This window comes from Pongo pygmaeus, chromosome 2 (genome assembly GCF_028885625.2).
Source record: "Pongo pygmaeus isolate AG05252 chromosome 2, NHGRI_mPonPyg2-v2.0_pri, whole genome shotgun sequence".
Classification (NCBI taxonomy): domain Eukaryota; kingdom Metazoa; phylum Chordata; class Mammalia; order Primates; family Hominidae; genus Pongo; species Pongo pygmaeus.
Genome location: NC_085930.1, coordinates 142,528,574 through 142,551,027, shown reverse-complemented (window position 1 = coordinate 142,551,027; position 22,454 = coordinate 142,528,574). Strand labels below are relative to the sequence as shown.

General features: G+C 48.4%; 1 protein-coding gene across 1 annotated transcript in view; it reads left to right on the top strand.

Moving 5' to 3' along the window:
* RAB6B (RAB6B, member RAS oncogene family) overlaps positions 1-22,454 on the top strand; it is a 69,469-nt gene that overhangs the window by 17,437 nt on the left and 29,578 nt on the right. The window contains exon 2 of the mRNA XM_054483117.2: positions 13,896-13,954. Coding sequence (XP_054339092.1) covers positions 13,896-13,954 — 59 coding nt within the window. The remainder of the gene's footprint in view (positions 1-13,895; positions 13,955-22,454) is intronic.

Sequence of the window (22,454 nt, the reverse complement as noted above, 5' to 3'; positions counted from 1 at the left end):
TAGTGATGAATTCTGTCAGCTTTTGTTTGTTTGAAAAAGTCTTTATTTCACCTTTGTTTTTGAAAGATGTTGTCCCTGGACATAGAATTCTAGGTTAACAGATTTTTTTCTTTCAGTACTTTATAGATATTGCACCATTGCCTTCTTGCTTGCATTGTTTCTGAGGAGAAATCTACTGTCCTTTTTATGTTTGTTTCTCTGTACATAATGTCTTTTTTTCTCTGACTACTTTTATGATTTTTTTTTTGTCACTGACTATGCAATTTGACTAAGATGTGCCTTGCTGTAATTTCCTTTATGTTTCCTGTGCTTGGGATTTTTGAATCTGTGGATGTATAGTTTTCTTTAATTTTGGAGTATTTTCAGTCATTTCTTCAAATATTTTTTCTGTCACTGCCTCTCCCTTTATCCTTTGAAGACTCCAATTACATGGATGTTAGACCACTTGACATTATCGTAGAGCTTACTGGTGTTCTTATCATTTATTGTCATTGTTTTTTCACCATGTTTCACTTCAGGTAATTTTTATTACTGTCTTCAGGTTCATTGATCTTTTCTTCTGCAATATCTAATCTGTTTAATCATGTCAGCCAGTGTAGTTGTTACCTCTGGAAGTTTGATTTGTGTCTTTGAAAATCTATTTTTTACCCCTGTGTAACTTCTTAAATGTATTATACTATATGTTATATACTAAGATATAGTATATAACATATATACTATATATAATAACTAAGTTATATATTATATATAACTTAGTTGTTTATATAACATTATATAACAGTTATAATATATAATAACTATTTCTTAATATCTTTATCTGCTAATTATAACATCTCTGTCAGTTTGGGGTCGGTTTCAGTTGCTTGTTTTTTCTGCTCTTTATGAGTCTGTTTTCTTGCTTTTTTACATGCCTCATAATTTTTTATTGGATACCAAACATTGTGATTCTTGCCATGTTGTGTGTGGGTAGTTTTTCTGTTTCCATAAATATTCTTAAGATTTGCTAGCTGTGGCCAGAGTAGGGCTCAGTGAATGGCTAATTATTACCCACTATGAGGCCCAGCCCTTCTGAGGACTCTCCCCAGCATCCCGTAAATGATGAGACTTTCCACTCTGGCTGCTGGGCAAGAGCACTGTCTCCAGCCTGGTGTGGATACCAAGCACTGTTTCCTCTAGTCCATTTGGGCAGTCTTTCCCCAGTCTCAAGTAGTTTCCTCATACACATTTGCTGATCAGTGCTCAGCTGAAGCCTTGAGGGAAACCCTTTGCAGGTCTCCGCCATTCCATTTCTGCATCTCCCTCTTTCTGGTATTCCATCTTCTGAACTGTAGCTGCTGTGTTTTCTCTGAGCCTCAGCCCTATCCTCTCAACCTAGGGTTTCCAGTGGGTTTCACCTGGGTCCCCACTCCCTGTGCTGTGGCCTGGAATTTTCTGAGGGCAGTAATCCGTGGGGCTCCCCTCCTTTGTTTCATGTATCTCAGGGGTCATCATTACCTAATATCCTGTGGCTTGAAAATTGTTGTTTCATATAGGTTGTTTCAGGTTAGAGGCTAAATCTGGTCCCTGTTACTCCATTTTGACCAGAGCTAAAGTCTTGGGACCTTTTTTGTGTGTGTGTATGTATTCATTTGTTTGTAGGGAACATCAGTCTGGGCAGGCAGTGTTGCGTGGTCTGGTTATCAGCCTTGATTTTCATCTGGGATGTTCATCCAGTTGATTGTATAAATGTGTAGACTTGCCCTCTAAGTGGCAACAAAATTTCTGCACTCCAGACTGTTTTTGAGAACTTTCTGCTGCCCAGCTCTTATAAAAAGCTCAATATTGGAAATTGATATAGTTTTATCTCCTGAACACTGTGAATCTTACCCTTTGTTGTGCTTCTTTTTTTCCCCTTTGACTGCCAGGGAGCTTAGACAGTTTCTTAGTCTACCTTCAATAATCAGGGAAGATTTTTCAAGATTTTTTTTGTAATCAAATTTGTGGTCCAGCTTTCTTTTTTTAGCTTACATAACTTTTGCCTTATATTTTATCTCTCTCAGCATTTGTAGTTGTGAATAAGAGAGAGAAACTCTCTCCATACAGCAGATTTGAGCAAGCAGTGAATGTATTAGAAGAATGATTGGGAAATTCATAGAATCCTTGGGAGGGTCAGAGATCTGGGCTTGGAGCAGCAGCCCGAGTCATATAGAACTGGTCCAGGGGGAGACACAGCTCCTATGCTGTGTTCTGGTAGGTGCCAATGTTGAAATGCATGTCATGGCTGCCCCTGAATTTAGAATCCAGAGGGAATTCTCTGTCTCACCAGATTCATGTCAGTTGAATCTGGTAGAGTCTTACGTGAACATCTGTTGGGAGAAGCCTCAGTTATTTGCCTACAAAATAGCTGCAGAGGAGGCTTCTACACTGGGGAGAATGGTTTTGGACCTCCCCAAACACAGTAGGGATATTCAGAGGGATTGGGAGGCTATTCATTGTTATTGATACATAGCTACTTTATTCTGATACTATTTTAAATAATTATGTTTTCAAATCTTATTTTCATGAGTCATAAGTACAAGTACTCCTTGTGCACAGTAGTCTCATGCCGGATAGTACTGCCTCTCCCTCCACACCAGTGCGTTCGGTTCTCCTCTGCCTGATTTTGAAGCTGGGGTTGACTCTTGGCTCCAGCATTTCTTAGGGTAAGGTAATGGGATGCATTCTATGGGCAATGTACCCCAAGTCATTAGTCCTCACAGCAGACTTGGCTGTAGCAGGTAGGAAATGGATTGTCCCTAGTGCCCTGAGTGTCTGCTTCAGGCTGGGGGACAAGAGGAAATTTCAAGTCAGGTATGGACTCTCAGTTTAGAAGCCCCAGGGCAGGGATGATTTGCAGTGTCCTGAGAGCTCATGAGGCTCTGCGGGAGTATGGAAGGGCTGAGGCCAAGACTGGTGTGCAGGCTGGGCCTGTGGGCTTTGGAAAGTGAAGAAGAAAAGCTGGAAATATCAAGTATATATTATTATTAACTGGAGTCACCATGCTGTATAGTGGGTCTCCAGAACTTACTTCTCTTATAACTGCAAATTTGTACCCTCTAATCAGCATTTCCCCCATTTCCCCTCCTCTGACCCCTGGTAACCACCCTTCTACCCTGTGCTTGTATGTGTTCTACTTTTTTAGTTTCCACATATAAGTGAGATCATGCAGTATTTGTCTGTGTATTGTCGAGTAGATCTTAAGTATTCTTAACACATGCACACACACACGCACGTAAGTGTGAAGTAATGAATATGTTAATTAGCTTGATTGTGGTAATCATTTCACAATGTATATATAGTCATGTGCTGCATAGCAATGTTTTGGTTAACGACAGACCACATATATGAAGGTTGTCCCATAAGATTATAATGGAGCTCAAAAATTCCCGTTGTCTGGTATTGTCTATGCTATACTTTATGTTGTTATGTTTAGAGTGTACACCTTCTACTCACTTTTTTTAAAAAGGTAACTGTAAAAGAGCCTCAGGCAGGTCCTTCAGGAGGAACTCCATCCAGAAAGCAGTATTGTTATCACAGGAAATGACAGCGCCGTGCGTGTTACTGCCCTCGAAGACCTTCTGGTGGGAGACAGAGAGGTGGAAGACAGCGATATTGGTGATCCTGACCCCGTGTAGGCCTAGGCTAATGTGTATGCTTGTGTCTTAGTTTTTAACAAAAAAAAGTTTAAAAGGTAAAAAAAAAATTAATAGACAAAAACATATAAAGATATAAAGAAATAATTTTTTGCATAGCTGTACAATATATGTATTTTAAGCTAAGTGTTATTACAAAAGAGTCAAAATGTTAAAACAAATTAAAAAGTTTATAAAGTAAAAAAAGTTGTAGTGAGCTAAGGTTAATTTATTATTAAAGAAAGAAAAATATTTTTAAATAGATTTAGTATAGCCTAAATGTACAGTCTATTGTAGTGTAATGTCATAGGCTTTCACATTTACTCACCACTCACTGACTGACTCACCCAGAACAACTTCCAGTCCTATGGCTCTGTTCATGTTTTATGTTTTTTACCATACTTTTACTGTACCTTTGCTGTTTAGATATGTTTGGATACACAAATACCACTGAGTTACAATTGCCTACAGTATTCACTGCAATAATGTGCTGTGCAGGTTTGTAGCCTAGAAGCAATAGGGTACCATTATAGCCTAGGTGTGTAGTAGGCTGTACCACCTAGGTTTGGGAAGCATACTTTATGATGTTTGCACTATGGCAGAGTCACCTAATGATGCATTGCTCAGAACTTATCCCTCTCATTAAGCAAAGCATGACTATAGATAGATAGATAGATCGATGACCCTTGAACAAGATGGGTTTGAACTATGCATATCCACTTAAAGGTAGATATTTTTCAATAAAATTCACACCAGTGTGCCTGCCTGTCCTGCCTCCCTGTCCACCTCTTTCACCTCTTCTCTGCCATTTTTGAGACAGCAAAACCAACCCTTTCCCTTCCTCCTCCTCTTCAGCCTATTCAACGTAAAGACAATGAAGATGAAGACCTTTATGATGATCCACTTTCACTTAATGAACAGTAAATCTATTTTCTCTTCCCTATGATTTTAATAACATTTTCTTTTCTCTAGCTTATCTTAAGAATAGAGTATATAATACATATAACACACAAAATACCTGTTAATCAGCTGTTTATGTTATCAGGAAGGCTTTGGTCAACAGTAGGCTATTATAATAGTTAAGTTTTGGGGGACTGAAAAGTCGTGTGAGGATTTTTGACTATGCAGGGTATCAGTGCCCCAACTCTTGCCTTCTTCAAGGGTCAACTCTCTATGTATTAAAATGTCACATTTTACACCTTGAATATATACATTTTTTTTTGTTTGTTGATTGTACCTCAGTAAACCTTGGGGTAGAGGCAGGAAGAGAGGAAGCTAGAGAGGAAAAGAAGAAAACCAAAGATGATAGCACCTTTTGCAGGGCAGGAGAGGGGGCTGAGCCCTCCTCTGTGGTGGCTGGGGCTTTGGTCAGGTACCTGAGGATGGGGCCTCTCCCAGCCCAGCTGTGCTGGCAGCATGTTTCTCTGGAATTTGCCTCTTTGTGTTAAAGGTGGAGTCTCTGGGGAAAAAAAGCAGGAGGAGGTCCAGGGTGTTGGTATAGGAGGGAAAACTGAGACTAAATCTTCCAGTCTCCAGCCAGTCACCCTGTGGAGCCCCAGCAGACCGTCATGTCCCCAGCAACCACAGAGCTGCTGAAAGTGTTCAGGAGGAGCTGGAGGACCAGCCATCCTGGGAGCACTCCTGTCTAGAATCTTAGTTTTCCTGATCACAAGGGACCTTTATTTTGCCTTTCCTTTTTCTGCCCTTGTCCATGTACTGTTATGTGGATGGGATCCTTTAGGATGCACTCGCCCTGTTCCTTCTTGCTGTGGTGGGCAGGCTTACTGGGCCCCCTGCTTGGATAGAGGAGATGGGGTGGGTGCAGGATAGTGAGACGGGGCACTCAGTGGAGAAGTGAGAGGGTCAGGCATCGGTCCGCCTCCTAGCTGGTGCAGAAGGGCCTGGGCCAGACCAGCCTGCGCCACTGTCTGGCTAACCCCTCCCTCCCTCACCTTCTTTTGACTCCTCCCTCCCCTCTACCCTCCCCTTTCCGTCTTCTCTGGATCCCTGGGTGAGGCCCAGGCAGCTGAGCGTCCTCTAGCAGAGGGAATTAACACACTTAATTAAAATGTCCAATGAAGAGCTTTGCATATTTCTTAATTACCATCTGAGTCTTTTGGGGGATGGTTTGAAATGGGGTTTTTCACGTGTTTCCTCATTTAGCCTACGGTGAGCCAGCCAGCCCCTCAGGGCTCTATTGGGAGCTGCCAAAGATGCATGCCCAGTTTGGGACTGCCTTTTGGAGTCCAGGGTGGCAGGGTAGGGTGTGGAGCGGGTAGCCCAGCTACCAAGCCTACCTACCTTTGAGGAAGAATGGGGCTGGACTTTCTGTTTGGTGAAAACAGAGCCAAAGGAAACAAGGTTCAGATGGATATAGCTGGTGTCTCTAACTGTTTCACTTGTCACCACAGGGCCTGGGGGCCGCACCTCACAGTCAGGCCAGGAATGGTAGACTATGAGCAGAGGTTACAGGGATGGTGCAGGCCTCCCCCCAAGGGCCCTGTGCAGCAGGGATGCAGGTAGCCTGCCCTCCTTCCAAGCTGCAGGGCAAGGGCCAAGTCCCTCTGCAGGTCCTTCCTAGCATTTATACCAGCAATTCCCACTTCTGTTCTAGAAACTGAGCTGATGGGATAGCTGAGTCAGCTGGGTCTCTGCTAGGACTAGGTTACTGGTCTGCACAATGAGGAAGCAGACTTGCCTTTTCAGCCCTAAGGACCACCTTCTGAAAGCTGCACACATTATCTGAAATGGGCCTGGCTGCTGGGGGCTGTGGGCCGGGGATGCAGAGATTCTTTTCCTGGCTCAGGGACTGATTTCCTGAAAACACAGGCATCTGAGAGGTGGGCAGCCCACCAAGGTGGCCTAGAAATGGCAGTGAGTTATGCCACATCTGTCCTGCCTGCCCTCTCCTCCCAGAACTCCTGGGGCCCTAGGCCCTGAGCTCAGCTCTGTGGACCCCAGGAGGATCAGGATCCCACTGTTTGGCCGGGAGCTCTGAAGAGCTGGTGTGTGTGGTAAGTGTGGATGCACAGCCGAGAGCAGACTGTGGGCCAGGGTTCTGGCTTGGCTCTGCAAGGGGCTAGCTAGTGGGTGGTACACCTTCTGCTAGGTCCTGGCAAACCCTCTGTGCAGTCGCTGGCTAATGTCTGTGCTCTGCCTCCCGCTCTTCCCAGTTTCTGGCCCTTACAGCAGCCTCTCCACCCACACCCACACCCGCTGTGGAGACGACAGGGAGAAGAGCTGTCCGTCGTGGAGGGAGGCAGTGTCAGTGGAGGAGTCTGGGGACTTACCGCCCACTCAGCTTTCAGCCTGTGATGTGGGCACAAGACAAGACCAGAAGTCCTCATAGCCACTGACCCCAAAGCCGTGGGTGGATTTGGCGTCACGTGGCAGCTGTGGAGAAATGTGGGCAAATGATTTTAAGCAGAGGAATCTCAGCCTCACATGACTGTGGTTTCATCCAGTCCCTTCCCCGGGAATGTTGTTCCCTGTGACCCCCTCATCTCCATCAATCAAGGCTCAGCCCAAATGGTGCCTCTTTCAAGAGGTTACTGTGATTTCCCCAGCAGAGCGGCCTTTCCTTGCATGGGCTTCTCAGGAGACCCTTCCCGTATTGCCTGGCATTTTAGTATTTGGATCTGGGTCTCACTTCACCACTGGATATGGACTGCTTGAGGCCAGAGGTGCATCTGCTTTGTCACTACAAATTCTGTGCCCTGCACAGGACTGGCACACAGTGAGCCCCAGTGGGTGTTTGCTGAGTGGCTGGAGAAGCCTCACTGGCCTCTGCAGCTACCTAGAAACCACCAGAGTGTATAAGAATCTGTTTACCTGGGACCTGCCAGTGAGATGGGGGCCTGGGGCCCATGGGGCACTGGTGGAGTGAATGGCCCCTGTTGGTGGGGTCCAGGTAGGCAGTGGTAGCTGATTGTGAAGGGCCAGCATCCAGTGCACCCTGCATTGGTGGGATTTCCAGGGTACATGGGACCAAGCTCCTCTGGACATCCCCATGGATGTGCAAGACCCCTGGGCCAGTAGTTCTCACTAGGGTAAGAAAATAACTGTTTCGTGCTGATGCCAATAGTGAAAAATAAGCTTACATCTTTAGCTCAAGGGACTGAATGATTATTGTTAATTGTTTTTTCTGAATGCAGTGCTGGCATTTGTGCTTTTGCTCTGACAATTATAAAGAAGGCTTTTATGAGTGACTGAATCCAAGGTGATTGCTTGGTGTCTGTTCCTTGTCCAGTTGGCTTGGGCTCAGGGAATAGCTCTAGCATCTAATGGTCATGAACCCAGGTCACAGGGAGGAGTTCTGGGCTCCTCTCTGAATCTGACCAGTCACTGGTCCTATCCCCTGCTCTCCTCCCCATTCTTTCCAGCCCCACCACCTCTGCATTGTTCACTGAGATCCTCCATCTCTGGCGAGATTTCTGTCCCTAGTCTGGCTTCTGTAGGCCATTCTGTAGCAGAGTGTCCCCACCCAAATCTTATCTGGAATTGTAATCCCCATAATCCCCACGTGTCAAAGACGGGACCAGGTGGAGGTGATTGGATCATGGGGGCGGTTTCCCCCATGCTGTTCTGGTGATAGTGAGGTCTCCTGAGATCTGATGGTTTTATAAGCATCTGACATTTCCCCTGCTTGCACTCACTCCGTCCTGCTGCCCTGTGAAGAAGGTGCCTGTTTCTCCTTTGCCTTCTGCCATGATTGTAAGTTTCCTGAGGCTTTCCCAGCAATGGGGAACTGTGAGTCAATTAAACCTGTTTCCTTTATAAATGACCCAGTCTCACGTATTTCTTCATAGCAGTGTGAGAATGGACTAACACGTTTTCTTCTTTCTAAAGCACAGGTCTATTGCTCTGATTACCTAATGCTGTGTAACAAACCACCCCAAAACTTAGTGGCTCAAGACAATAAAAATATTTACATTGCTCACGAATTTGTAGTTTGAGTAGGACCTGGCAGGGAAGGTGTGGCTTTGTTCCATGCAGCACTGAAGGCGGCTTGAAGTCTGCCGGCTGGAGTCACCTGAAGGCTCGCTCACTCACAGGTCTGCTGGTTGCTGCATGCGTGTCTCCCTCCTGTAGGCTTTCTTGGGCTTCCTCACAGCATGGTCGCTGGGTTGCAGGGCTGGCTTCCAGAGTGTGTCAGTGTGAGCGCACTCCAGGCAGAAGCTGTGCTGTTCTTTCTAAGCTAGCCTTGGGATTCCCACAGGGCCATTTCTGCCGTAGTCACAGGCCTGCCCGGATTCACCCCGTGATGGAATGTCAGGGTTAGATTGTAAGAAGAGCACATGGGATGGGAAATATTTTATGAGCCCACTATGGAAATTATGAACTGCCACACCTGTTCACACCATCCTGCTGAAGATCCTTTCTGAAGCTCCCACTGCCCTTGGGCGAGAATCCATGCTCCTCCATGTGGGTGACATGGCCTGTGCCATCTGGCCCCTGCCCCTGCCTTCGTGCTTCTCTCTGTCTGCCCCTCCCTCCCTCCACAACTGGCCCCAGAGATGGGTTTGGCTTAAATCAACCTGACAGCCACATGGAGCTTCCATGAACAGTGTTTGCCACTCACTCCTCCTCACACACTGTCTGGCTTTACTTGCCCTGAGATGAACCTGAGGGGCAGTCTGAGGGGCCTCCAAGTGTGTCCCCCATAGCAACCTAGCCTGTTGCCTCCTGTTTCTTCTCACGAGTGTTTTCTCTCCCTGCCTCTGTGCCTTTGCGCACATTGTTTCCTCTGTCTGGAATTCCCCTTCACCCCCACCCACAGCCTTCCCCAGCCCTGCGGCTGCCCTGCCTCCTCCTTGCAGGCGTCCTGACTGCCCAGCCACCTGCACCCCTGCCTTTGGGATCTGCCGCTTTGCTGCTGTCAGACCTTTACATAAACCAGCACAGCAGAGTGATGAGGCATCGACTCTGGCTCAATTCTGTGCTCCTATCCCAGCTCCACCACTTCCCAGCTCTGTGACCTTGGAATAATAACTAACTCATTGGATCGTGATGAGGATTAAATGAGAGAACCTAAATAAAGTGCCAAATTCTCATCTGCTGCCGAATAGAGGCCCAGTAAGAGTTTGAGTTTCCTCTCCTTCTTTCTGGCATCTCCTGGTAAATGCTCAGTAATGAATTTTCTCACCCTCATTTGGTTGAAAAAGGAGCAATGCATCTCCTTGCTTAATCATGTGGGACTAAACTACCAGAAGATTACCAGAACATTGCTGAGCCGTGAGCAGAGAGAAAATAAAAAAGCTCAATAATGATTTGCCTGCTTATTTTTAATAAAACCTGCCAGTGGAGCTGAATCTTTGTCCTCAGAAAAAGCTCCACTTTGCTGCAGTGGTGTCCGAGAGCTGCGGTAGAAGCACAGTGGTGTGACCTTGAGAACAGAGCTGGCAGGAGGACAGCCCCCGCAGAAACTCCGGCAGCTGTTGCAAGGCAGGGGGACACAGGAGGAGCTCCTAGCTCTTCACCTGCCCGCCTGCAGGCCTGCTGGGATGCCCCGTGCTACTGCTTCTCTCAGGCTGAGTGGGAGTGCCTGGTTGGGTGGCTGGGGATGGGTTCTGTCCACCCCTTATGGTTGGGGGACTGAGAAAGTAGCCAGGTAGATGCAGTGTGCAAGCTCTCCATTTGCAGGTTCTAGCACCTTCCACCCCGGGCAGTTGTTGAGGGCAGGTGTGGGCTGAGGAAGGGGTCTTTGCCCTTTAGAGGGGAGAGGAGCTTAGCACAGCACAACCCCTTACCCACCTAGCTCCTTTATGTGATACTATGGGCAGAGGCTGGGCAGAAACGGACAAGAGGAACTCCTTTTAATAAGCTCTGCCTCAGGTCTGCAGACACTTCCCCAGAGACAATGCATGGAGGACAAGGGTCTCGGATACCACTGCAGGGGTGTAACACACATTACCCTGGCAGGTGTGACGAGGACATGGGTAGTCTTAGCGGGCTCTGAGGTGGAGAAGAAGGATTCAGCTCAGAGAAATGAGAAAAATGAGCCTAGAGGAATAGTGTAAAGTCATTGCCTTTTCAGCAAAGCAAGAATGAGTCCCTCATCCATTTCAAGCCTGAGTTGGGGTGCTGGGTCCCAGATGTTAAAACCCTCACTTTCTGAGCCCTCCTTGTGCCCCACAAAGCACTTCCAGGGCACCTCAGTGACCAGTTTCTGACCTTTCAGATTGGATCAAGCCCCTCCCAAGTGGGGAAAGGCCCCTAGTTCCAGACTTGGCCTGGGACGGGCTGTTCCCTGGAGCGCCACAGCAGTGGCAGTAATGACCTGGCAGAATCGTGAACCCAGCATGATCTATCAAGGAGTACCCGGATAAGAACTGAGCACCTGGTCATGCAGCCGCATCCCAGCCCCACTCAGCTCTGACCCTGGTGCAGGCGCTGTCACCTTACTGCCCGTTGTGTGAAATGCGGATGACATTAGTGCCACCCAGAGTTGAGGGCTGGGAGGTGTGGTGCCCAGTGTTGCTGCAAGCTTCGGTGGGCAGGTGCCACATCTCCTCTGTTTACTGTTCTCATATCAATTCTATGCCTGACTCAGCCCCTACTATGTGCCTGGAACATGCTCTGTAAATGCTGGGGTCATGTGTTACCTATTATGGTGACTGCGGGAATGCATAGAAAATATCGGCTCTGGCCAGGACCCCACACCTAAAAGCTCCTCCTGCACAGTCCCAGTAAAAAACTTCTGGGGGATGTTTTCCTGCCACCTAGACCTGTGAGCCAGTACTAATCCACTGCCAGTGGCTGGTGTCTCATGGAGAGGCACCTTGGCATTAGAAGGTGTTGCAGGGATTTCCAAGTTCTCAGCTACTCCATGAACTTTCTGTGCCCTTAATGGCTTTTTGGGATTCTGCTTTCTCTCCTCTCTGTGCTTGGAGGCCCCGGGGAGAAGAGACTCAGTGTCTTCCCATCCATCTCCTCACCCTGATCCCTGATGCACGCCCCTTTCCCTAAGGTGCAAGGTGCAGAGCGTCGCCGCCTAGGGAAGTGACCAGCGTGCCCTGGGATGCCTCTCTTCCCGAGGAGGCAGTAACTTTCCACTCCCTCTCAAAAAGGAGGATGCCGTGTTTTCCCCAATTGCATCTGCCTCTTGCTAGTTCAGGGTTGCCCCACTTTCCCCTCTGTGGTCCTCAGCCAGGTGCCTAGGGCCTCATGGCCTCAGAGCTGATCCTCCAGGTGTGGGAGGCCCCCTACTTCTCACCTTCATGTGAAATTTAAGGGGAGATTTAAAGCAGTCAGAATGCTCTTTATAGCCTCGTTTCTATCAGAAGTTTACAAAAAGGCTGCTTCCAGGTAAAATTAGAAGAGATCTTGGGCACATTTCTGCTCACCCCAGAAATGTTGTTTTAAAAATGGGGCTGTTCTGACACCAGCTGGTACCCTACAATTCACTTCTGGCACTGACCACCCAGAGTTGGTGTGGTGGTCAGTGTTCTCCAACAAGGGCAGAATCGTGACCTGGCAGAATCTTGAACCTAGCATGACCTATCAAGGAGGACCTGGATAGGAACTGAGCACCTAGTCGGACAGCCACATCCCAGCCCCACTCAGCTCTGACCCTGGGCCAGGAGCTGCCACCTAATTACCCATTGTGTGAAATGGGGATGACTTGAGTGCCGCCCAGAGTTGAGGGCTGGGGGTGGTGGTGATACATATATTTTTTCCATCTGATATTCTGGAAACTGCCTTACCTAGCTCAGTTACCTGCTGCCTCCTTCCACTTTTAAGCATTTCCCATGTGCCTTGTACTTTTTACCTGATTTAATTCTTACTACAGCCCCCTGAAGTCTTCGATGTTAGTATACCCATTTTCAGATGAGGAACTGAGGTCCTGGGATGGTGATCACCTCAAGGTGACACAGCTGAAAAGTACGCCAATAGGATTTCAATCTGGCTAACCAAATCTGGGTTAAAGATGGGATCTTCTGAATTTAGCCCAAACACAGTCAGTCAGATGCTCCTTCTGGGTAGAAGATCATCTTTCCCCTAGCAAATGCTGGCTGCTGGGAGCTGACTGCACTTGTCTGTTTTGTGGTGCACTGTTGAGGCCTCAAAGCTGGTAAAGGGCCTTTGCCAAGGGGTCCTGTTGACCTGTCCTGCTCCCTCCAGGGAGTGACCAGCCACCCCACCAGGCACAGCTTGTGGATGTCCTGCCAGCCTGGGAAATGGAAGGGCGAGGGCGCTTTTGCTTTGCCTGCCAGCATTACCTGTCCTCCTGAAACCCAGTGCAGAAAGGGCTCTGAGCCAGCACAGCTGGGCAGATTCCCCACTGAGCCTCCCAGGGCCATGTCAGGGACATGATAGGACAGTATAGTACAGAGAAGCATCCGTGCAGGGCCTATCCTAATGAATGTCCCTTGACTGCCCTCTTCCCCCACCCCAGATGGTTAGAAATGTAGCAGTTGGCATTTCTGTCACTGCCAGGCCCCAGGGGAGCTGCACAGGGTGAGGTCAGAAGCCAAATTCTACAGTTTGGGAAATTAGCAGCATTTGTAGGATTCCCAAGAGACGTCCTGGTTTTTCTCAGCTGTGCCAGTTGTTCTCAGTTGGGGTGTCACTGCCCCTACAGGGCATTTGCAGATGTGTGAGTGAGTCCACAGTTGTCACAGTGACTGGGGATCCTCCTGGCATTTACCTAGCGGGGTTCCAGGTATGCTAAACATCCTGCAATGAGCTGGACGGTCAGATACACAAATAATAGTCCTGTCCATGAGAGACATGGGGAAATGACATTTGCCTCCCCGCCTGTGGTTCCTTAGAAAGCCACTGCCCCCACCAATCTTCAGGCTGAATTAACAGGAAATAATGGGCAGGCTTCCATCCCAATGTATGACCAACAACAAGGTGTACATGGGCAAGTACGAGAGGAGCCTCCTGTTTTGCACCCATTTACCCTGATTCTTTATAGATGGTTCTTGCATCAGCTGGGTTCTCCTGGGTCAAGGAAGACCTGGATTTGGGTAGTGGAAATTCATGGGGCAGTGGGACACCTCCTCCTTGGCAGCACCCTGGTGCCTGGCAGGAACAGCCCTCAGCCCACCTGGTATAGAGACTCGGTGGCCTCACCATGGGGTCCCTAGCAGGGGCTTATCTCCCACTTCTGTATTTCTGCAACTAGACCTTTCCTCTGTGCTTTTTGGTTTTGTTATCTGTTTTCTTCAAATGCAGTGTGTTTAGAAGAGCCTAGCTCAGATGCCATGACTGAACACCTCTCTCCTTGTTGTTTTGCAGTCGGGAAGACGTCTCTGATTACGAGGTTCATGTACGACAGCTTCGACAACACATACCAGGTGAGGTCCTGGGTGCTCACCCTCCATATCATCTGGCAGTGGCTGACCTCTCTTTGAAACTTGCTGAGCTGGGGTGGGAGTGGAATGGCCCTGGGTTCCCAGGATGTCATTTTGCTATGGAGGAGCTTCCCACCTCTATACTGGCCCCATCCCTGTAAAGAGCTTGAGTCCTTCTGAAAATCCACCCCTCGGTAAAGGAAACATTTTTCAGAGGAAAATTCTAAAAATAGAGAGAGTCTGTGTTCTCTTGTTCCTCACAGGCAGATCCAAACCATGATAGTGTTTGGTTATTCAGGGGAGTCATCATGTGGAAAAGGAACAAGATGAAAAATGAGAGATGAAAATGAGAGTGTTAGGCGAACTTGCGCGTCATGCATGGTTGTAATGGTTGTGTTTGCTGGGACCTTCTCTCTCTCTCACCCCCCCAACACACACACGCGTGCGCGCGCGCGCGCGCACGCACGCACGCACGCACGCACGCACGCACACACACACACACACACACACACACACACACACACACACACACACACACACACACACACACACACACACACACACACACACACACACGGTTGCTGAGGCACTTCCTTCCCTGGAGAGCTTGCCCTGTGCTACATGGGCAGGAGGCTGGATGCTCTGCAGCTCCTGGCCCTGGAGGGGTAGTCTGGGGTCAACCAGAGGCCCAGAGGTGGTTCCAGGTGCCCTGAAGGCCAAGCTCTTGGGGGTTAGTAACATGTCACTTTCCTGGCACCACTGGTGAGAAGGGAGGTTTGTGCAAGTAAAGTGAATTTTCCATGCAATTATAGGTTTTTGCAAAAGGCACCAAACTTAATCATTTCAACTCTTTTAAAGAAAAAAGGTGCTGTTTTCTTCCTTAGATAGAGACAAATGATAATGCATTTTTCTACACCGGTGGATTCTGTGAGATACTAATTCCAAGAGGTATTGGTAGGTGTTACTTGAAAAAAAGTTGAGGTGGGGGATGGGTTCAGAGCTTGTACAGATTTAGGGAACACTGGGTGAACAAAAGTAAATCTACTGCTGTGCTGCAGGGCTTCTCAGAGCCTGACTATATCAGTGTATAGTTTTGATTTACTGAAAGAGGGATATAGTGTGTAGGATCTCTCAGATGTATTTGATCATGGAATCCCTTGGTCATCGAGTTCTCAAAGGACAAATATTTATAGAACACAGCGGGGACTGCTGTTCTAAGATGTCCCTCCTCCTTTCTGGATTTACAGAGTATGTGGAGCACAGCTCACTGCAGATTGCAGCTCTGTGTCTACTTTTTAGTCTGTCTGTCTCCCTCTAGACCAATTATCCTCCTTGCCCTAAATACAGCCCCTCTGTCTGCCTCTCTCTAATTTTTACTCTTTCTTTGCTGTGGTCTCAATTTTTACTTTACCTCTGCTTCTACTCTGCTATGGTCTGAAATACTGGCTAGCCAGTGGACTTGGTGAAACTGACCATAGGAATTGACAGAGGCTCTGGGAGAGGGGCCCTGGCTGATGTGCACAGCCTCAGGCGTGGACTGTAGGATGTTCACCTTGGTCACACTTTGTCTTTGTTGTATCCTCACTGGGCCAGGGCTTTGTAGCACCAAGCCTGTCCTCCTCATGAGGGGAGTTCTACTGGATCGGTTTGAATTCAAGACGACAGCTGCAACAGACTTAGTTCTGAAGTCTGACTTAGTATTCATTTATTTTTGTGCATGCATGTGTATGTATGAATGATCTCATATTATTTTGATTTCTTACTATTAAGTTACGTATAATGCTTCTTGTTAGTGTCCCATTGAAAACAGTGAGACTCTTGGTTGGTTGGTGTTCTTGGCCATGGCAAGGGGGTGACAAAGGGGGCCCCCAGGCCTGTGCAGTGGGTCCCATTAGTATGGATCAAAGCCTCATCTCCTCCCCATGTCATTCAACTTCCTCAAAATCTCGCCCTACCTCCATGTTCAGCGTCGTCTCCCATTGCCTACTGCTTGTCCCCCATCCTGTGGTCCAGCCGACTTCCCTGCTCCTGCTGCCCTTGGAGTGACACTGTTATGCCTCCACACTTTGACTCATGTCATTGCCTCTGCCGGAATGCCCTTTCCTCTCTTCTCTGCTGCGAGAATTCTCTAGAGCACATATTTGGTCTGAGCAGCGAGGCCCTTTCATCCTCCATCCCCTCCATGACCATCTCTCCTATAGCATCATCCTCAGGGCTGGTTTAGCCTCTCAACTGTGCAGTAGCTCCTGTGTGCTTCTGGCTCTGAGCTGGGCTCTGTGCTTGGCTGAGGCCAGGACCCTCTGGGACCCACCACTGCATTCATGAGTCTAGCACAGGGCCTGACCATAGTTGGTATCACCAGTGCCTGCTGGCACAAAAAAAAAAAACAGCATGGAGAGTTGGCCTCGGGTTTTAGACCCATCAGATCAAGAGGCCTCAAGGACCCAATGTGGTGACAAGAGGAGAGAAACCTCAGAGAGGACTGCCCTCCCCATCACAGGCTTTCTCTTTTTTTTTTTCAGTATTGCAGCAGGTGGAATTCCTTTCCCAGTGCTCTTAAAAATGGTAATTAGGCTGGGAGACCAGGGCTCCAATTCTGTCTATACAGAGGCTCATTTTAATGAATTCTCTGGAGATGGAGAAGGGGAAATGTTATTTTGTTTGTTTTTCCTAACATGGTGGCAGAGGCATTCGAGAAGTAGATAAGATCCCCAGGGTCTTTGGGGATTCAGCTTACTTCACCCCAAGTTGTGCCCCTGCACAGCAATCACTCCCCACCACCCCTTCAGACATCCTTCCAGCAGTACAACCTGGCAGAGCTGTCTTGCCTTGATTGGCTGAGGTGCCCAGACAGTTCCTAGAACGGAATCTACCCCTCCTTCCCTCTTTCCCTCCCACACTCTCTGTCTCTGGCCCCACTACTCCCCTCTCGTTCACTCTTTCTGACAAAAGATGTTTGTCAAATGCCTACTCTATGTTTGGAGAGGCAGAAGAAAGTGGCCTGGCCACAGAATCTGGCCCTGCCTTCAGCCAGGGCATGAAGGACAGGGAGGGGGCGTTTAACCCTATCCTCAGTGACAGCTGGTGAGTTCTTTCTCGGTCTAAAGCTGAACATGCAGGAGACCCTGAGGGGCTGGCATGAGGACCTGGGTGTGTGGAGCTGGGTTCTACAGACCTCTCAAGACTTTTTGTCCACGTGGTAGGCCCCGTGAGATACCTCAGGGGAGCAGGTCTTCTACCTCCTCTTGCCTCACACTTACCTCCTCACCCCCAAACACACATACACACACACACACACACACACACGTGTTCTCATGACACATGTACTCTCTGGCCTCTCAACACCCTGCCCATCACCTCATCTAAATCCACTCACTTGAAGAAGTAAAAAAACAAGAGTCACAGCCAGATGAGATTCATGTCTGCAGTGGTTCTCTCATATAAAACCCCAACTAAGTAACTACTTTCAAAATTTATGATAGAAAAAAACCTTCCAGTATGTGCATTGTGATGAGACTTAGCTGTCTTTGGGGCCAGCCCCCTTCCCCTTCTGCAGGCCAAATGAAACATACCTGCAGGTCTGGTCTGTGAGCTGCCTGTGTGAAACCTGCACTCACGCCACCATGGAAGGGTTCAGCCTCTGCAGGTGGCTGCTGGGGATGGAGGGGGAGGATTTGGTGGTAGCAGCACTCTTCTCGGGTCTCTCATGGGCCCTCTATCACTCCTGGCTGCCTGTTAGCATCACCTTTTGAGAGATTCACGGGCTGGCTCAGGTATTAGCGTGCTTAAAGCGTCAGCAGGGATTATGATGCACTTAGAGCCCACTGGCTCATCCCGGGGCCTCACACCATGGCACAAATTAGGAAACCACTGACCTAATGGGCTGTACCTGGGAGCAGATCCCTGGCCTGCCAGAGCTCACCCAGCTGCTCTCAGGAGGACACACTCACAGAGTGGAGGAGCATTTCTGGAGGCCTGTGAAGCTCTGCCTGCAGTGGATCCTTTCCTGGGTCCCACAGAGCCTGGGAACAGAGTGGCTGCCTCCTCACACTTCCAGGCCAAGGGGTCGCCTGAGATGCTCTGGCCTCACAGGTGATCCTCACTGCATTCCTGCCGCTCCGCCCTGAGGCTTTCCTCTCTCTCCTCCTGGGGCTGCCTTAACAAATTGCCGCAGAGTGCCTTAAAACAACAGAAGTTTATTTTCTTACTGTTCTGGATGTTGAAGTCCAAAATCAAGGCACGGAGGGCCTTGTTCTCTGAAGGCGCTGGGAGAGAATCCTTCCCCCAGCTTCCAGTGCCTCCGGGCCTTCCTTGGCTAGTGGCTGCATCACTCTACTCTCCACCTCTGTCTTCAGCAGGCCTCCTGTCTCTCTGTGTCCTCACCTCTTCTTATGAGGACACCAGTCATTGGATTTAAGGACCTACCCTAAATTCTGGATGATTTTTCATCTCAAGATCCTTAATTAATCGTATCTTCAAAACTGCAATTTTCAAATAAGCTCATATTCTGAAGTTCCAGGTGGACATGAATTTGGGGATGGATACCCTTCAACTCACTCCAAAACCCTAGCACCTCCCAGTCTGATCCCAGTGGGGACTGGACCTTCTGGCCTGTTCCTCAGCTTGGGCACCACCACACCCCCCAGCATAGCCCCTGCAGGCTCCCAGCCCCTCTGGCCCTTCACATGCCTCCTGCCCAGCATCTCGACCTGGTGAGGCCATTTCCCCCGGGATCCTTTCTTGGCAGCATGTCTTTTTACCCTCACAAGGTGTCTCCAGATCATTTCTTTGTGTAACATTTTGTAAGTTGATCTAATGAAATAAATATGAGTGTTTCCTGGGGCCTGGCCATTGTGTCTGCAGGCCACTTATCTGGCTGCTCAGCCCGTAAACCAGCACCTGCCCCTCCCCAGTGATCTTGCCCTTCTGAGAGGAGCTGAGCTCCACACGCAGCACATCCCAGCTGCTTAGGGAGGGGTCAAACAGGAGAGGTCACGGTGTATGGAAGGCTATGCTTTATTCTACATGGTATTTGGTGCTCTGCCATCTCTTTCCAGGTCAGCACATTCTCAGGTGGCCCAGGGGGTTGCCAGCCTTGGCAGCATGACCTTAACAAACAGAGACTCGGGCCTAAAAAGCCCCCGCACTGCCTTTGCTGGTGTGGGTGAGGTAGGGCCCAATGGTGAAAACAGATCTGAGCGAGGGTCAAGCCAGAAGGTTCCCTGTGGATACACCCACACACTCATGGACACTGGACCCTGACACCCACCCCCAACCCAGGAATAGAAAAGGTGTATGAAAAGAGACACCTGTAGGACTTCGGGCAAGATTCTGAGGTTACTGAGCACTTTTTTCTTGGTGTAATTTTCCATCATCTAGACTTTAAGACCTACATGAGCTACAGTTTAAATATAAATTTACAGCCGAGGGTGGGGGTTCACACCTGTAATCCCAGCACTTTGGGAGGCCAACGCCAGAGGATTGCTTGAGGCCAGGAATTCAAGACCAGTCTGGTCAAGATAACGAAATCCTGTTTTTATGAATTTTTTAAAAATTAGTTGTATATAGTGACATGAGCCTGTGGTCCCAGCTACTCAGGAGGCTGAGATGGGAGGATTGCTTGAGCCTGTGACGTCAAGGTTGCAGTGAGCCATGGTCATGCCACTGCACTCCAGCCTGGGTGACAGAACAACACCTTATTTCAATCAGTCAGTTAATAAATACATGCATACATATTTGCCACATTCCTGCCTCTAAAGTAGGCCACTGGTCTAGATGATACAGGGGTTAAATTCCATCTGATTAATTTCCAGGTTAAAAAAATGCAGTACTAAGATGCTGAAAAGCTCGGCGTGTTGGAGTGGAGGGCAGTAGTGGGGCCTGTGAGTGGGCTGTTGGCAGGGCTGCATTTTGGCTTCCATGGGCCTCAGGCATTTCGCTTCATGGGCCCTAACATGGGCTGAATTGTGTCTCCTCAAAATTCCTGCATCCAAGTCCTGGCCCCAAGTATCGCAGAATGGGACTGTAGATAAAGATAGGGTCTCTACAGAAGTAAAATGAGATTATTAGGGTGGCCCTAGTTCAATACGACTGGTGTCCTTATAAGAAGAGGAGATGAGGACGTTGACATTCACAGAGAAAGACAATGTGAGGACACAGGAAGGGACAGCCATCTGTAAGCCAGGGAGGGCCTCGGAAGAAGCCAATTGTGCCTACACCTCAGTCTCAGACTCCAGCCTTCAGAGCTGTGAGGAAATGACTGTAGTCGAAGCCATCCAGTCTGTGGTACTTTGTTATGGCAGGCCTGGGGAACGAATACAGGTCTCTTCCTTTAAAAAAATGTTAAGAATTATATTTTTACAGCTACATTGGTATAGAGATGAATGTAATTCAGGCTGGATTCATTATAATTATAGTCATTTCTTCTCCTGATTTTAAGAGAAATTAAAATGGAAACATTTTCTTTGGCCCTTAGATGTCTTATGGGCACTAGGCTCTGTGCCCCTTGTGCCTGGTGGGTGAGTTGGCCCCAGTGACTGGGACTGTGGAAGGCCTGAGGGCGGGTTGGGATATCTGGGTAGGAAGGGTGCGCCATGGAGGGTTCCTGACCCAGACACTGATGGGATCAAAGATACAGAGTTTGTGGGAGGCAGGCCTGGAGGGGCTGGACCGGGACCAGGGGTGGCAGCTGAGGCGGGACACACAGACTCAGAAACAGCTGTGTGTGGAAGGGCAGGGAAGGCAGGGGCAAGGGAGGAACCATGCAGGGCTGTGTGGGAGGTGAGCGAGGGGCCTAGGAGAGAGAGCACAGGAAGTGGAAGGGGCCAACGAACAGTGTGTCTGTGGGTTACATACAGAAGAGGAAGAGGCCTGAATGCGCCCCAGGTTTCTGTCTAGAAATGCTGGAAGAATATCAGTGCCATCAATACAAAGGAAAAGGAAGAGTCCAGTGGGAGGTAATGATCAAACAGCCAAAATGCTTGCAAATGGCTGTTCTATCAGGCCAGCCTGTGAGAGACTGGGCAAATCTAGATTCCTAAAGCCCTAAAAATGGGTGTGTTTTCTCTAATGGAATGTAGAACGGAGGCGGAGTGCCAGAAGAAGGGATCTTTTACCCACAGAATCTAAAATGCCATGTGTCCCCAGCACCTGGGGGAGATGGGACAGGATCTTCTGCCCTGGTAGAGGTGGTCAGAGTGAGGGCACACGCCAAGGAGAAGGATTCAGCATGTCCCCTATGCCTCAGTCCTTTTTTTTCCCCCCCTTCGAAAAGAGGCCTAGGTTTAAGCCCCAGGTTCAAGTCCCACTTTGCTGGGAGACCCTGGCCAAGCTTTTCAGTTTCTTAGTATTACTCTTTTTTTTAACCTGGAAATTAATCAGATGGAATTTAGCCCCTCTGTCACCTAAACCAGTGGCCTTAAACTTTGGAAGTAGGAATGTAATTAATTTGTATTTGAACTATGGCTCATATAGGTATTAAAGTCGAGGTGATGGAAAATTATGGGCCAAAACCACTGTTGATACAAATGTGCATTACTATACAGAAACCCTGCAACAAACCAAGATAATAACGATAAAGTGAAACAAATGATAACTTTCCACAGTGTCCCGACCATCCCTGCATGTCCACTCGTGCTGTGCTTTGCAGCTCTGCCAAATGATGCTCGACCCCATAGGCTTCGGGCAGAGCACTGGACTGCAGTCCTCGGTTAACCCTAGCAACATGAGGATATTTTTTATATTAATAGAGTAGAGTTTCATTTTTTGCAGACATTATGTTCTGGGGTCACAATATGAGGTGACACTCTTATGTTGTGAAATCTGAATGCCAATCACTCTGGCAAGATGACCCTGCCTCAGAGACCCACTGGGGCACCACAAGTCATCCAGGTGTTCCCTCTGAACATTGACCTGGCAAAAGATACTCCAGGTGTTGGACTTTTGAGGGCATCTAAGAACTTACTTATGGTAACCTACAAAATGAATTAGGAAAGATTACTAAAGCCTGGAGCAGAGAACTGCATCCTGAGTCCATTCCACTTATTAAATGTATCAGGAGCTACTGGTGGGCTCACCCAGTACCCACTGGCAACCTCCTACTCCCTCGCTTGACTACTTTAGACTGTAAAAGCTAAATTTGGCTTTCCCAGCCTCTCTAGAGGCTAAGGGTAATTGTGTGACTCAATTCTGGCCAATAAGACACAAGCAGCAGTCAGCTTGGGGGGAAGGATTCCAGGGAAGCTCTTGCTTGCTTTTTCTGCCTTGAATGTGGATGTGATGTCTGGAGCAGCAACAGACAGTCCGCACAAACATGAGAACCCATGGGCCATGACAGCAGAACAGAATAAGCAATAGTCCAGGGGCCTGATGTACCACCACTCAGTGTGCCAACCACACTGCCCAGGCTCTAACATCCTTTCTTTCTCTTCCTCCTCTCCTATGTCCTCCTGCCCACTTCTTTGTCAGCACATGCAAATTAGAAATGTAGTCCCCTTCTAGTACA